Source organism: Patiria miniata, unplaced genomic scaffold, assembly GCF_015706575.1.
Source record: "Patiria miniata isolate m_02_andy unplaced genomic scaffold, ASM1570657v1 HiC_scaffold_20, whole genome shotgun sequence".
Classification (NCBI taxonomy): Eukaryota; Metazoa; Echinodermata; class Asteroidea; order Valvatida; family Asterinidae; genus Patiria; species Patiria miniata.
The window spans coordinates 345,407-360,117 of record NW_024037059.1 but is presented as its reverse complement, the minus strand read 5'-3'; the positions used below and the strand labels follow the sequence as shown (position 1 = coordinate 360,117).

General features: G+C 38.3%; 1 protein-coding gene across 1 annotated transcript in view; it reads right to left on the bottom strand.

The window, feature by feature from the left end:
• The window catches only part of LOC119727415 (protein dachsous-like), a 41,960-nt gene extending 27,518 nt beyond the window's left edge, over window positions 1-14,442 (bottom strand). Inside the window, exons 1-2 of the mRNA XM_038199281.1 lie at window positions 14,188-14,442; window positions 11,290-13,283 (exon numbers count right to left, since the gene is read on the bottom strand). Coding sequence (XP_038055209.1) covers window positions 11,290-13,089 — 1,800 coding nt within the window. The 5' untranslated portion in view covers window positions 13,090-13,283; window positions 14,188-14,442. The remainder of the gene's footprint in view (window positions 1-11,289; window positions 13,284-14,187) is intronic.
• Between the last annotated feature and the right edge of the window lie 269 nt (window positions 14,443-14,711).

The window sequence follows — 14,711 nt, the reverse complement described above, 5'->3', positions numbered from 1 at the left end:
TCTTTATTTCTTTAGGCCTAAATGCTAGATGATTTGAAATCTGTAGCGTCCCCTGCTGACAGGAATGCCAGAATGCCAGTCAAGCCAAACAAATCTGCTTAAGTAATTCAAGATTTTGCATCTGACTCTGGGTTAAAATATTTTTCCTGATGATTTCAAGATGGACGATCAATCAACGAAACTGGAGAAAGTATTCAGGAAACAGACAAAATTATTGACACAATTCACAGGTTCCTAACAGCAATGCAACTCAACTGTTCCCAAGTTAAAATATTTCCCCTCAGTATTTTCTCAGTCTGACCACCAACCCAAAATATCTTTTGTTCAGATGCTCGTTTTCACTTGTTCAATGTACCATCTGCAGTGACTTTGTACTTTGTGGATATATTATGCAAATGAATGGCTGCGACACAAGCTCCGATTGTTGTATTACATGCCGGGAGGAAGGATATTTTTCCGAGAGTGGGTATACAAGACGCATAGGGATGATTAGTCACAGTGACTGGAAATAAACCTACGCTGCGATGCACCTATTGTTAGGGCTGCACTTTGGCATTGGTAGAGTAGCCTGAGGTTGAGTGTGAAAAACGAGCAAACGCTAGTACCAACGTCTGCAACATACATGTACAGACTGTGTGCATCGATTGAATATGTGGACAATAAAACTTAGGAAAAACGGACACACACAGTACCGGTACATGTACATGTAGGTGTGTGGTCTGGACAAATCAAGAGGAATGAAAGGCCAACATTCCATTTTAAAATAACGTATTATGTGTATTCAACAGGGTGTGTTCCTGTAAAAAATCAATTTCCTTCAGAAAATAAAAACACTTAAAACAAAAACAATGTGAAGGAATAGTTATCAAATGGCAAGAAACAGAAGACACATGCAGCCAGCATGAACCTTAATTCAAAATCAATGCAGGTTTGAGATAGATTTGAAAACAGCATCCATTACAAGTTCCTGTCTTTAAGCCAGTGCTTCCTAATTTTTCACCCCAGGATATCCTTTGTTCTCACTTGCTTCTGTAAATAAAACCTGGTATGTTAGCTGCCAAATAGTCCTGGGTATGGAGTTTTCCTCTATTACCAAAGTTTGTCAAAACATCACCATGCATCCATTACCCGCAGCCCAAGGTAACTGGGTGAATAATCTGACTGTGTGCCTCTGATGACAGATTTAGAGTAAAGCAGGGACAAGAAACTAAACCAAGGAATTCCTAGCAAATGAATCACAAATAAAAGAACCATCTAAAAGGTTACAGCTCATATTACAGGTAATATGTGCAGACACACAGACATAGAATTTACTGTGCTCTTAACCACTATTTTTTAGATAGTTAACCTAACTTTGAAAACTTGTCTATTCCCATCTTTCACTCAAATATCATGACCCTTGCAGCAGTCAAAATCTTACATGTACCCAAACTTGCCCAACTAATCCTTCATGAAAAAATGTACAGTATGCATAAGAATTAAGATACTCAGAATCACTAATGAAATAATATTCTTAAATAAAGTGCAAACTCCACAAGCCAAAGTCAAGTGATTCATTGTTGCATTATTGAAAACATTCCCAGAACTTGAAAATGTCTTCATTCAAATAGATTTTTTTCATTTCAATTCATCTTAGGATTGATGCACGATGGGATGTTATTTCTCTATCAATAGCATGGAATGAATCCCTCCTGTATGAGTTTGACAGGACTCAAGCCTCATGAATGCCCAGTAGCACAGATCCATGTCACTTCCTCTGCTGCAGGTGCAACCAGACAATGAGTGCAATTACAATCCAACAATCTCTATAGTCAACCACATCCTCTTTATATCAAGGAGACAACAGGTGTTGTTAATCCTCTATCATTGGATAGACAGGTAAGCATCAATACCTGAACCAATTATGATGTCAAACTCTGGCTACCATTAAAACTTCCTTTCCTCAACATGAAGACGTGAAAACATTTCACATGACTATAAAGCTCTTTGTGAATGTTTTTTTAATGTTCTTGTTTTCCTGATTGCAAACGTTTTTGGCATGAGATGTACTTTGATTGTTCTATTTTCAGATAACCAATACAGAATAAATTGTTTCTCCGAAAGGAGAATATCTTGACAAAACATGGTGAGATTAATGCCCAAGCTAAGGAATCAAACCTTTCACTATCAGAATAAAAGGTGTCTTTCGTAATGGTCTGATTCTTGCCGCTTCATGTTCCTGACAACACCAAACTGTTCTGATACGTTGGGCAAATTAAAAAACACATTCTTGCGTTTTTCTCAGGCTTTGTATGGACTGCCTACTGTGACAATGATCAAAATAATGGAGGGTGTTCAAACCAAATGCCTGCAAATAAATCAAGTGTCTTGACAAAGGGAAGAGCACACTGTGGCACAACAGGGGACAGTGGCTCATCAGATTATCCCAGGATTAGGTTTGAAGAATGAAGACTTATTTTAAGTCTTTGTATCTCAGGGATTCTATCTGATCACGAGGAGCCTGTTTAAAACTATACAGGAAAAGAAATATGTTGGACAGACTCAGAGTTTATGTAAGATGTTTGTTTTTATGGCTTCAAAAACTAGTGCAAATACTAATATTTTGCATGAAATTATGAGTGTATAATTTGTGTCTGTTTTAAGCATATAATATTTCAATATGTAGGCCTACCTGTACGTGTGCAACAAAGACAGGAACTATCAGAAGTATTGTCTAACATGTATGAGGAAACTTGGCATAGTTGAAATGGGTTTTGCAGCTCTGTAGTGAAACAAAATAGGTGTGTTTATGATCATCTGAGTTCCAAGTACAAAAAAAATAAAGATCACAATGTACGCTTTACCAGGTCAGTCATGAAACTTTACGAGGGGTACAATCAGAAGCAACTAGTGTGAAATGATCAAAACAGACAGGCATATTGCCTGTAATTAGTGGTATAGTCGGATATATTATCGTGGCAACTCTATTATTATTGCGACATGATCATCTTCTCTATTTGCATTGCCCATACTCCCTCGAGTGGCAATTTTCATCCAGTTCATCAGTAACTAAGGACTTTCTGCTGACACGTCTTTGGGTACTTTTTTGATATATTAATAAAATTTCAAGTTTTTCTTAACATGCAAATATTCCCTCAGCATTTCTGCCCAACGGTACCGTCTATATTCTTACACAAATCTTTAATGGTGCCCTGTCCATGGAAGTTCCGTTGTCTAGTTCCCATTCCACTGCTTCAAAGGTTAAATTTATTTAACCTTTGATATTTCCTCCGCGAAATTGTAAAAACTTGTACAGAATCCAAATAAGGACTAGCGCTAAAATAAACAGCACCCATATACAGAGCAAGTGCGCCCCCAATCGTCAATCAGTAAACTTGACTCAGCGATATATTTTTTTGCCATTCGGGGCCAGGGTGCTAAGAAATCATCATTAGGCAATTAACAGACTTTCATCAGGGGATGAGTAGGTCCAACATTTAAATGAAAAAGCTCAGGTCATTGTAGAACCACTTCTCGCCTACCGCGATAATAGAGAGTCCACCTCCGCTCACATACTGAGCACATATCTGTTTTCACAGGCATTGTACAGGAAATATATATATCGAACCACTGCCAGGTTTTTTTTTAAATATCAATGTGAAAAGCAAGAGATAAACAAAACAAAAGACAGGGCCATTCGAGATGGTTAGTGAGTTATCTCTATTCCGATCAGGAAACGTGATAAGTACCATGATAATACAGCGGCCCTTATTCAAAGTGATCAACACCATATATTCCATTTTTATTTTCATTGTATCTCCATATGATTGAGGAGTAGGGCCTACTATAAAATTTTACAGCACAAAATTAAAAACTGATTCAATATTAATGGTTCAACCACTGGTTCAAAGATACCGGTATCACTTTGAAAATTGCCAGGCAGGCTGCAATTGAAATCCACCATATAAACCATGCTCTATGGCTAGGAGGAAGGCACAATACATGGATGTCCTCTCTCCATCCATTATGCAAATAACTGATCAGACAGATGCTCATGCCTTGAAGAAATGAAACTATCGGTAACAAGGGAATTTCCCAGGTATAATAACTGGTACTCTCAGCCTTCAGGGGTACGGTAGACATGCAAAATTTGTTATTTCTTGGGTTTCCTTTAATATCACTGCCAAAAGCCTGATGAGAATGATTATAATCTACTATTGCATGCTGAGATGGAGTGACAGTCTGTGAAATATTATAAGTGCTTATTATAAACCACAATTTAGTTTCAAGACTGTGCGATGGAAGTTCTGCCTTTTTATGGGGAAAGGAATACGTATACATTTTCCTATACCTGGACTCTTCCAAGAGTACACCACTGCAACAAAGATGGGGAAGCGGGTGGGGTGGGGAGGGGGTGGGGTGGGGTGGGAAGGAGTGGGGAGGGGGAGGTCGGCAGAGAGTAGGAAGGAATAGGACATTTCTGTTTGACGACCAACAATCACTCAGCTTGCCCCGTCAGAGCTCACGGCTCCAACCTACTTTGGTTGATCAAACACATGATAATACAAGCTAAAATAATTGAAAGTATCACAATCAACATTCACTTTTAGATATTATGGTAACGACCCTGCGAAAGCAATTATCCCGAAAACTTCTCCACGTTTCTTTTAAGGACAGTTCAGGGCTTTAATACTTATCACAGAGTTTTGTGTATTAAAAAACAGGATCTGTTTTCATTTGTAAGCCAACTCTTTGAAACTGATGACAATTGCTACATCTTTCTTGGCGAGGGGTACTGGCGGTTGAATTAGCTGCATGAATGCAACCTGCCATATTCCTCACAGTTGGGTGTCTAATTAAATTGTAAATAGCTATGGAATTCAATATTGAAAAACCTTGAACCAGAGAATGGTGAGTGGGTGCTGAAACTTGACCAGAAGGACTATTTAAATGTTTGTGTCAAAAAGATGAAATTTATAAAGTGCCTTAAAAAAACAAACTAGTCTCGTAAGCGACTTCACCACCAAATTGAATATGACAGAAAGAAAAAAGTTACTGTTGATGACAATAATTGCATGTTCAGAGACATTGATCTTTTATAAAAGTAAATAGCTCAATTCTAAATACATTACATCTTTTTTCAACAGCAACAAACTGACATTAATTCAATTTAGATTATCCATCTGGCAGCCTGTCAAAATTCCTTACCAACATGCCACAAAGTGAGAATATTGCTCAAGGATCAAATTTTTGCTGTTGTAGCCAGGAAGTATTATTAGTAATGTTCAATGTGTTCACTGACGAAGACAGCCGTTTTCCACTGTCACAGGAGTTTCCGTATTGGTGGAATACTGTTTCAGAGTATTCATATGGATTGCTTCTATTCAAGGAGAATGGATGTGTTTGAATTTATGGGAATGTCTACTCAGCTTTTCACACCCTGTGAAAACTTTAGCACAACCTGAAGAACAGTTTTCATTTAACTGTATCTTTCTTAAAGTTTCAAGTTAAACTTGACATATTGCTCTTAAAGCCTGGTTAAACATTGTGCATTGTGGGTGAAATGTAAAACAGAGTTTTCCAAAAGTTTTGGGCAATGAGAAAGGCAAACAATATGTGGGGTAACCATCTGACAATTCTGGTATGACTGTATTGATAAGGTCCAGTATCAAACTGGCTGATCGGATTAAATCTTGATACTCAAAATGCGCATGCAATTTGAACATATTACTAATGGGTCCATTTGACATGCTATAATACTTGCTGCAAACATTCAATATTGATACTTGTGAGCTATGGATTTGCCACTTCAAACAAAACATCAGATTAAGACTAGAGTGTAGTAGGAATCATGGCCTGTTTGGAAATTGGATAAAACAGCAATTTTCAATGGGATGCAAATGAAAATCTTGAGGAGTAATTTGATATGAATCTACTGTAACTTTGCAAATTGCAGATTGCAACACAAGAAAATGTAACCGTTTTGGGCAAAGAAAAACTTATCAGGTGCATGTGAAAAAAATGTGTTCACTTAGGCACATATGGATTCTGGACAAACGAGTACATGACTACATGTGCATGTGTACTTCACAGGAACAAGAAACAGAAATACATAGGCCCGGCCCTATCATGTGTTTAAGTTCACATGGACCGAGTGCTTCCATTCAATCAAAGACTGCACGTACCCATTTTTGACCACTTTGTTCCTGACATGATTCTTTTTCTTATCTCTGCACCATTTACCTAACTTGTACTTTTCATAATCCATATTACAACCACCATTTCAATCATTTTTTTGAATCCTTTCAAATTTCAACACAATCAAAAAGTTTGTCATATTGTGAGTACTTTTTTATAGCCGTAATATAATTCAGGATGGACTCACAACCACCGGGCCAAATGCCATGCAAGCATGACCGAAGCGTAACAAATAGATAAATAATTCAATAATTTTCTCAACTTTACAGAGAGCCACAAAAAGAGCACACTGTGAAAGGATAAAAGCTTCACAAAAAAGTTAGGTGAAAACCTTGGGAATTCAAGGAAGCTGACCATATTAACTACATGTACATTGATACATGTACGTTTGTGTAAAATCCTTTTCCCATGCTAAACTTTAACAAAGCAAATCAACTGAGAAAAAAAATATATATACTGCAAAGGAAATACTGTTGTACACCCAGGATACTACAAAAATTGAATAGATAATATAAGTTTTTAAGTCAGTAGGATGTTAAACTACAATAGTATAGTGAGTTGTTTTGTACTTTTCAAACTCTGTCCGTCTTTATAAGATACCCTGGTATTACGCTCAAATAAGATTCAAGGCTTGCTTAATTTATGTGACACTCGCAAACATATTTCACTAAACTGGTGACTTTTATAATTTGATTATTACACTAAGCATGAAAAGATTGAAGCTTCCTTACAAATTTTTAGTTTGACTCAGCGTGATCTACAATAATGTAAGGTGGTCTACATGCCAGTTTGTCAAAGACGATACTGGAGTGGTGATTTCTTTTAAAGTACATTTTACCAACGCCGACAGTGACATTTCACACAGACTATAGATTCATAAAAAAGAATTTCTTCCAAATGCAAGGATTACGGGAAGTAGACATTTTGACTCACACACAGGTCAACCAGGGGACAGCGTTTGTCTCTGATTGTAGTAAGTAGGCATGCAATGGAAAAGGAAACAATTTTATTACTCCACAATTTCTATGCCAAAAAAAGATTTTCAAATTTTCAACTCAGAAAAAAAGGGAGAAGTTTTGTTATAAATTCCCATTAATCATGATGTAAATATGCCACTAAGATTTAGAGTGTTTATAGCAACACACAGGTAAACAAAGACGCAAATAATAGTGACCCTTGTTTGAACCACAAGTTTTACCCCCAAAGCTTTTAGCTCCTGTTCACTCAACCAAGAATAATCCCATCGTTTCACTTCACACCTGTGGACTCGCTGGAATTCCAATTCTCTTCATCTTAACAGAAACATAGCATATCAACGCGATCATAAATGAATGTAAAAACGGCTCGTAGGAAAAAGTCTTATTGGCTTTTTGTTTAATTGCCTGATTTTTTTTAAAAAGTTATTACCCTACCCCCTACTTCTTTCCAACAACAAAAAAGGCAAAGAAAACCACGTATATGCAATCATTCCATCTCGATTTGGGAATGTTGAACCTCACTTAACCAAACTTGCTTTTGCCTAGATGAGGTTAATACTTGATTTTCACTGAAGCTTGAATAATGTTCTTATTTGATGGCTCAGGACATGGAAGTGGTGTTGTGAAATTCAGAAAAAGGCAAGTTTGAAATGGGACCTGTAGTACACATACACAGGTTAGTTTGGAGAAATGCAAACGTAATAAAGAAATCAATTTTTGTCATTGATTGCAGTCAGTGTTCAGGTCGTACTGAAAGAGCTACCAACACCAACCATCCCCATAAGCCTCCAGGAGGTCGCTAACTCCATTCAATATATGACACAGTTCAATATTAACAGACAATTGATGTGTTCTAACGTACTGTACAGCAAATGCCTCATTGTACTGTACGTACATATAGGTCTGTCAGTTTAGTACACATTTCAAATTAACATACATGTCTATAGACAAATCCGGCGGCAGCCATTTTCTGCAGTGGCACCAGGCTCGTGCGAGTCGCGCTCAGGAAGTACACACGCACATCGGGCTCCTTCCACCAATTGAATACCAAAATTTGTGTTTGCCCTGGCTTTAAGACGCGTGCAGCATGCGCATGAGCGTGACACCACCGCAGTAAGAGCGTCTAATTCTTGCCGCCAGATTCCACTTTGTACATAGGACTCAATTTCACCTTAAATCATACTGTACATTTTTACAATACATTTGTATAACTTGACAACTTTTTGTTTCATTTTTACAGAATGTTTTGTTTGTAATGAAGGGAGTGTTATCAGTTTTTTTTTGTACGTTGTAATTCCAGTATTTTAAGAGCCCACAAAAGCCTCAACAAATAGAATGACTCATTTAACTACCAAAGAACAGTCATATAAAACCTGACAACCAGTAAAGTTGAATTGTGACATAGTATGTAAACTGTGTGTATGTAGTAAGACAAAGAGCATAATCATGCCCTGAAGGTTTCCTATGCAGTCCTGTCTCTTAACAGCACCCAACGACCACAGACACAATGGTCTAGAAACGCAAACATACTCAGGAATTTTGAACAATAATACTTTTCAAAGGTATACTACTAGGCAAACAAAGTTCTCCTGGGAGAGAAGTTACAGCATGATCTGTGACAATGGTCCACCAACGGATCTACCATGGCACGGGGGATTAAACCAATAAGCAACAAGTTGTGCACAAGGAATGCCACAAAGCTATTGCTAAAATCCTACAATAACACGGCAACACAATCACTCATGAAATTCATACATTTCTGACTATACGTGTATTTTGGAAGAAAAAATGCTTTCCATTAAAATTTGTTTAAGATTGCTACTTATATATTATAGAGTTTGAACATCCAGTTTTGTGGATATCATGTTGAGGTTTCAGGAAAGGCAAAACCCTAACCCTGCTGAATCCAACAGGATCCAACTATGTCACATACCCGATGGAGCCTGTTGGATTGAGCAGTAACCCCTTGTGTACATTCCTCATGCAAAATGTTGGATTCAGCAGGCAACTGAACCGCATTTTAACGCATTGTTGGACTCCGTTGGATTCAGCAGACAACTAAAAATGAGGCACAGTGGATTGAACAGGAAAGTCCGGTTGGACTCTGTTGGATTTAGCAGGGTAATCCTGAGGAAATGTACTAGGGGTTAGGGTTTAGGATGCTGCCTCACAATGAGAATTTCTTTTTTAGAACTCACTTGAATGCCAAATTTAAATTTAAGGTGACGAGGGCTAAATGATTCAATTTAATGAGACAACACATTTCTTGTGTTTGATTTGAAGCTTTCTGAACACCCAATCACACATGAATCTATAAGCTCAATGTTATTGCACATAAAAAAGACCAAATTTGAATTTGGTGCACTGTACCCTACATACAATGTATGTTTCAAAGTCAATAGGTTTTTATTTCAAGTGGAACAAAACACATGCATATCGTAAATCTGAGGTTACGACAAGGTACTAACAGGTTACAGACGTGAGGCCATGTCAGGGTCATAGGTCATGTAGCATGGGAAATCTGACACTTGATTGGTATAATGCTTTATGCATAATTCTTGAGTACTGGTACCACTAAACACGACCATTTCATTCTATTTATCCCAAAGGACAACTCATCTTAGAAACTATTTCATTTAAAAAAAACAAAACATGGAGAGTATACATGGAGAGTAGAGTCCGGGAGGTCTATTTACTGATGCGAATGTTGCAGATGTAAATGTAGGTGAGGAAATCCAAATGTAATTCAGAATGACTGATATTTAAAACTATGTGTCAATGAGTTGCGGATTGAGTTCCCATCTTGTGAATGTTGGTAAATTGTGAAATATTTCATACATGTAGTGTTTTTTACTTTTTCATGAAATTATCTTTGTATTAAACAAAGTACAAATGTAGACAAGTTTATTTGGCTTACATGGAAGTTAATGTACATACTAGAAAAAACTTGTTGTTTTATGACAACTCAGACTTTTTATAAGTTTGTAAAAGGTGTGAGGCTTTTGCAAAACCAGCATTGGCAGTTGGTACGTCCATGACTAATTCACCATTAACTGAATGTCAATGTTTGTGTAACAAGCTGTGTCATAATATTCATGAAGTTTTATTAACTGATACAGCAATGTGAAAAGCACAGTGGCAAACATCCCTGAATCACAAGTCTTGATCCCCTGAAGAATTTAATCCTTGGAAAAAGCTGCTCAACTCTTTTGTTCATCCAAGCTGAACAAAAAGCTGCTTGCATCTCAAGCTTGAATGAGCTGAAAGGGGGGCATTTTATTGCCCTATCTTAGGCTAGACATAATGTGGATTATTCAGTCAGGAGTCTATTGTCAAGAATGGTGCTGTTTGGAAACAGTGCAGAAACACAAACCAGTCAACATAATAGATTCAGAAAGCGTTCCATTACATCCATTGTGGTCTAAGCTTTCTATTAGCAAAATAAAGACCCTGCAGGAAAATAGCTACTCTAACTCAAGAACCACACCATTAACCACGAAAACTGATTTTACCTTGAAAATTACACACTACTTATGAGAATAAAACAAATGGTGGAGCTTTGTCAAAACTTTGTTATCCAAGCTGGTAAAACACAAACATAAAAAGTTTGGATCGAGCATAGTGGTTTGATTTGGTCATAAATTTTATTTTATATCATCTGAAAATATTGAGGGATTATAATAAGCAACTCTTGATTTTCTAATTAAGTTTGGCTTTATGGACTGTATGGATACTTTCCCCTAATATACAAGCTCAAGTTTTCATCATGCCTCCAAAATTTCAAAATCTAAAACAAATTAAAAAATGGCAGGCTTCAGTTTTCCCTTGAACCATTAGATCAGTTTGAAAAGTTTGGTTTAGTTTCCTTTTCACTCTCACTAGTAAATCTGCAGGCATAGCGTAGACAGATTGAAGGTCATCTTCAAGCAGAACTGAAGAGGTACATGTAATCAACAATTTCCTGTATTGGTAGTCAACAAGTTCCTGTATTGGCAGTTGACTGTCAAGTATAGCCACACGACAAAATCAGGTAGAAGGCATGTCACACAGGCAATGCTTCAGAATGAAGTCTACATATGCCCACATATTTATTCATCACCAAATAGCAACTTATCAGTCAATTTATAAAACTTACCTGCAAGAAACATGTGTTGATGTCGGTATCCTCAGCTATACTGGCATTGTAGGATGACAGTAGGAACTGAGGTTGATTGTCGTTAACGTCACGCAGAGTGATGACAACTGTTACATTAGCTGACAATGATGGAACACCTCCATCTGATGCTTGAACTTTAAGTCTGACGGTGTCTGCGATTTCGCGATCGATAAGTTGCTCTGTTGTTATCAAGCCCGATGCTGGGTTTATGGTAAACCATTCAGAGTACGAACCTGGTTCGTTCATAATCTGATATGTAATGGCTGCATTATCGCCAATATCTGCATCATCAGCATGAACTTGGGTAACCATCGATCCTGTCTCCACAATCTCCAGAATAGAGGCGGAGTACATTTCTTGGTCAAATATGGGCGGGTTATCATTTATGTCCTCAACATAGATGGTGATGTTCAATTGGGTGCTGAGTGGAGGTATGCCAAAGTCTCGTGCAGTAATGGACAAATCGTAACTTGGGATCAGCTCCCGATCCAAACTACTTTGCAGACAGATCAGGTAGATGATATTGTTCCGAGTCATGATGCCAAACTTCCCCTGTCCACCCAGAAGAGTAACGTTCACGTTGGTTAACTCTCCGTCATCTGGATCATTCACTGAGACTCGAGCGACAAAATCCCCAGGTACAGCAGCCTCAGATATCTTGGGTTGGCCATCTTGATGTAGGAAGACAATGTTGATGTTTGGTGGTTGTTCGTTCACATTCAGGATGTTGATTGTAACATAAGAAAAGCTTCTCTCTGGCTGAGTTGTATTGTCCCTAGCCGAGATAGCCAGAACTACAGCTTCAGCCGTTTCATAGTCGAGTGGCTTGTTGAGGTACAGCCATCCAGTGTTAGGATCAATCCGGAAGATTTCATTGGGATCGCTTTGGCGGCGTATTTCATAAATCACAACTCCATTGACTCCGTCATCAGCATCTGAGGCGGTCACTTGCAGTATCCTACTACCAACGGCTAAGGTTTCATTCACTGTTGTAGAATATTGTGTAGGGCTAAAAATTGGAGGATTGTCATTAATATCAAGAATGTTAATATTGAGAGTCATGTTACCTAATCTTGCAGGTGAACCACCATCATACGCCTCAATCACTAGGACATAGTCTGGGGTAGTCTCCCGATCAAGACTATTCTCGATGACTAAATCAAGGAAGACTTCACCATTAGGGGCTGTACGAAATAACAAACTGAATGTGTTATCCACATTACCAGAGAGAATGCGGTATCCCTGCGTGCTAAAGATACCATCATCTGCATCTCTGGCCGAGTCCAAGGATCGTTTGGCACCAATCGGGGTAGATTCTGACAGATCCAGATTGATTTCTGAGTTTGGGAAGACTGGGGAGTTATCATTGACATCAGTTACACGGACTCTTATAACAATCTGGGAGCTATCTGAAATCGCAACTGCTACAAAATTAAATTCAGATGTTGCTTCATGGTCTAAGACCACTTTAGTTGATATGACACCAGATGATGTAAACTGCAAATAGTCAGTAGGGGCATACAAGGGTAAGTATGGTCCCGGTATGACTTGATCAACACTAATATCTCCCACTTCTGTTCCAACTGGTAACCCTTCATCTATGTTATAAGTTATACTGGGAGTCTGAGCCTGTCCCAGACACACGGCAATATACATCATGAGCAGGAGAACCACAGATGAAAGGTTCCTCCAAGGTTTAACGTTTAGTTTCACGTTGGTCCTGTGGCGTCCAGTGCATGGCGGGAACGCCATGTTTGGAATAAGTACAACACACCTCATCTCCAACGGTCACTAGGTGTTGGTTCCCGTAAATGTTTTTCAGCTATCATCTGATCAGGAGCAATATAGTATGTTTGAGACTGCTGTCACTAATCTCTTCAGATTCTTGCCAGGAGGTTGATCATGCAACTCTGTAGTAGTCATGACTACTCGGCAAAACATTGCCATCAAAATACTACGCCATCTTGATATCGCTGTTGAAAGAAGAAATATTAAACAATACATTCAATGAGGATTTGGGGGAAAAGTAAACTGAAAAGGATAATCAACAAAGTGGGAATGATTTAGGCATTAGCAGCAAACTGAGCATCCAACAGGCTGAGCACGAGTTAAGACATATTCAAATCAGCAAAAAAATTGACTTGATATTAATAACACTGTTACTAACTAGTATGAAAGTATGATTAAGAAGTCAACTGTTACTAACAGTTTCATAGGCCTACTTCAATAAGGCCTTTGAATTATTCCCATTCTTTTACATTACTATTAAGTCCGTGTACCTGTTTTTGAGGCATCAATTTTTCGAGATTTGACCAAGTAGCAACACACACGTGCAGATTCCTACCACACAACCAGTTGATTTGTTGTGTGTGTGGAACGTGGGGAAAATTACGCTAAAATTACCATATATATCTGGCCATCACTTTCGCCCTGTGCACGAACTGCATGAGACTGGCTTGAAATTTCCAAGTGTTTTCTCAGTAATTTTCCCTGATAGGTCACTGAAGGGAAATATTACCGTATTGTAGTGATGGCCAGATATGGGAATCTTTTCAGTACGTGTTCCACTGCCAGCCCAAGATATTTGGTGTTTTTCTCTTGCTTGAAATAAATCCTTACATTACAACCAAGTACATCGAGGATACAAATTGCGTCCATTTCTACTGCACTAAGCAGGGTAGTGTTCAAAACCCTCTTGGTGTCATCAGAAAGAGAACAACTCTTAAAAATCAATTGTGGATTTTTTAATTTCATGCACACACCCAAAATCTGTGAAAAGTGTGTATGATCGTTGTTGATCAACACTTGTAAATTATCATCAACTTTTTGAATGAGAAAAGATTGAGATTTGAATGGATTTGGATTGTGGCAACTAACCTGCAATGCATCACAACACTCAATTCGTTTGGTAAAAACGTCCTGCAAATCCTTCGATCGCCAAAAAACGATACAGGTACAGATGCTGTAGGATCCACTTGATCGGACGATACCAGATTTTCACACGACTGTGCTCAAAATGGAGCAAATTTCATGAGATTTTCTGCAGTAACTAGTCCATCGGCACCAGTGTACCATTCAGCCGATGTGTGCGGCACTCTGCACCCCTAGCCCCTGCACCGTGCATTGATCAGAACGTACACGCCTATAGTGAAGCGAAGCCTAGGCACCATACAACTCTGCGCATACATTGCGACGAGCCAGGCTCGTGAATATTCATAAGTTGGACTGCGAATTTCTTTCATTGATGGTACTTGTTGTATGGAGAATTTGTTGAGAATCACCAGTTATGAGAAAATCAATTTGCTGCATTAATTTCGGTTCGAATTCAGCAGTACGCCGCGGCGTTCGTCATGCGTTGTCGGACCTCCTTTGTTTCATAAATCAAAATCTAAACGATTCTG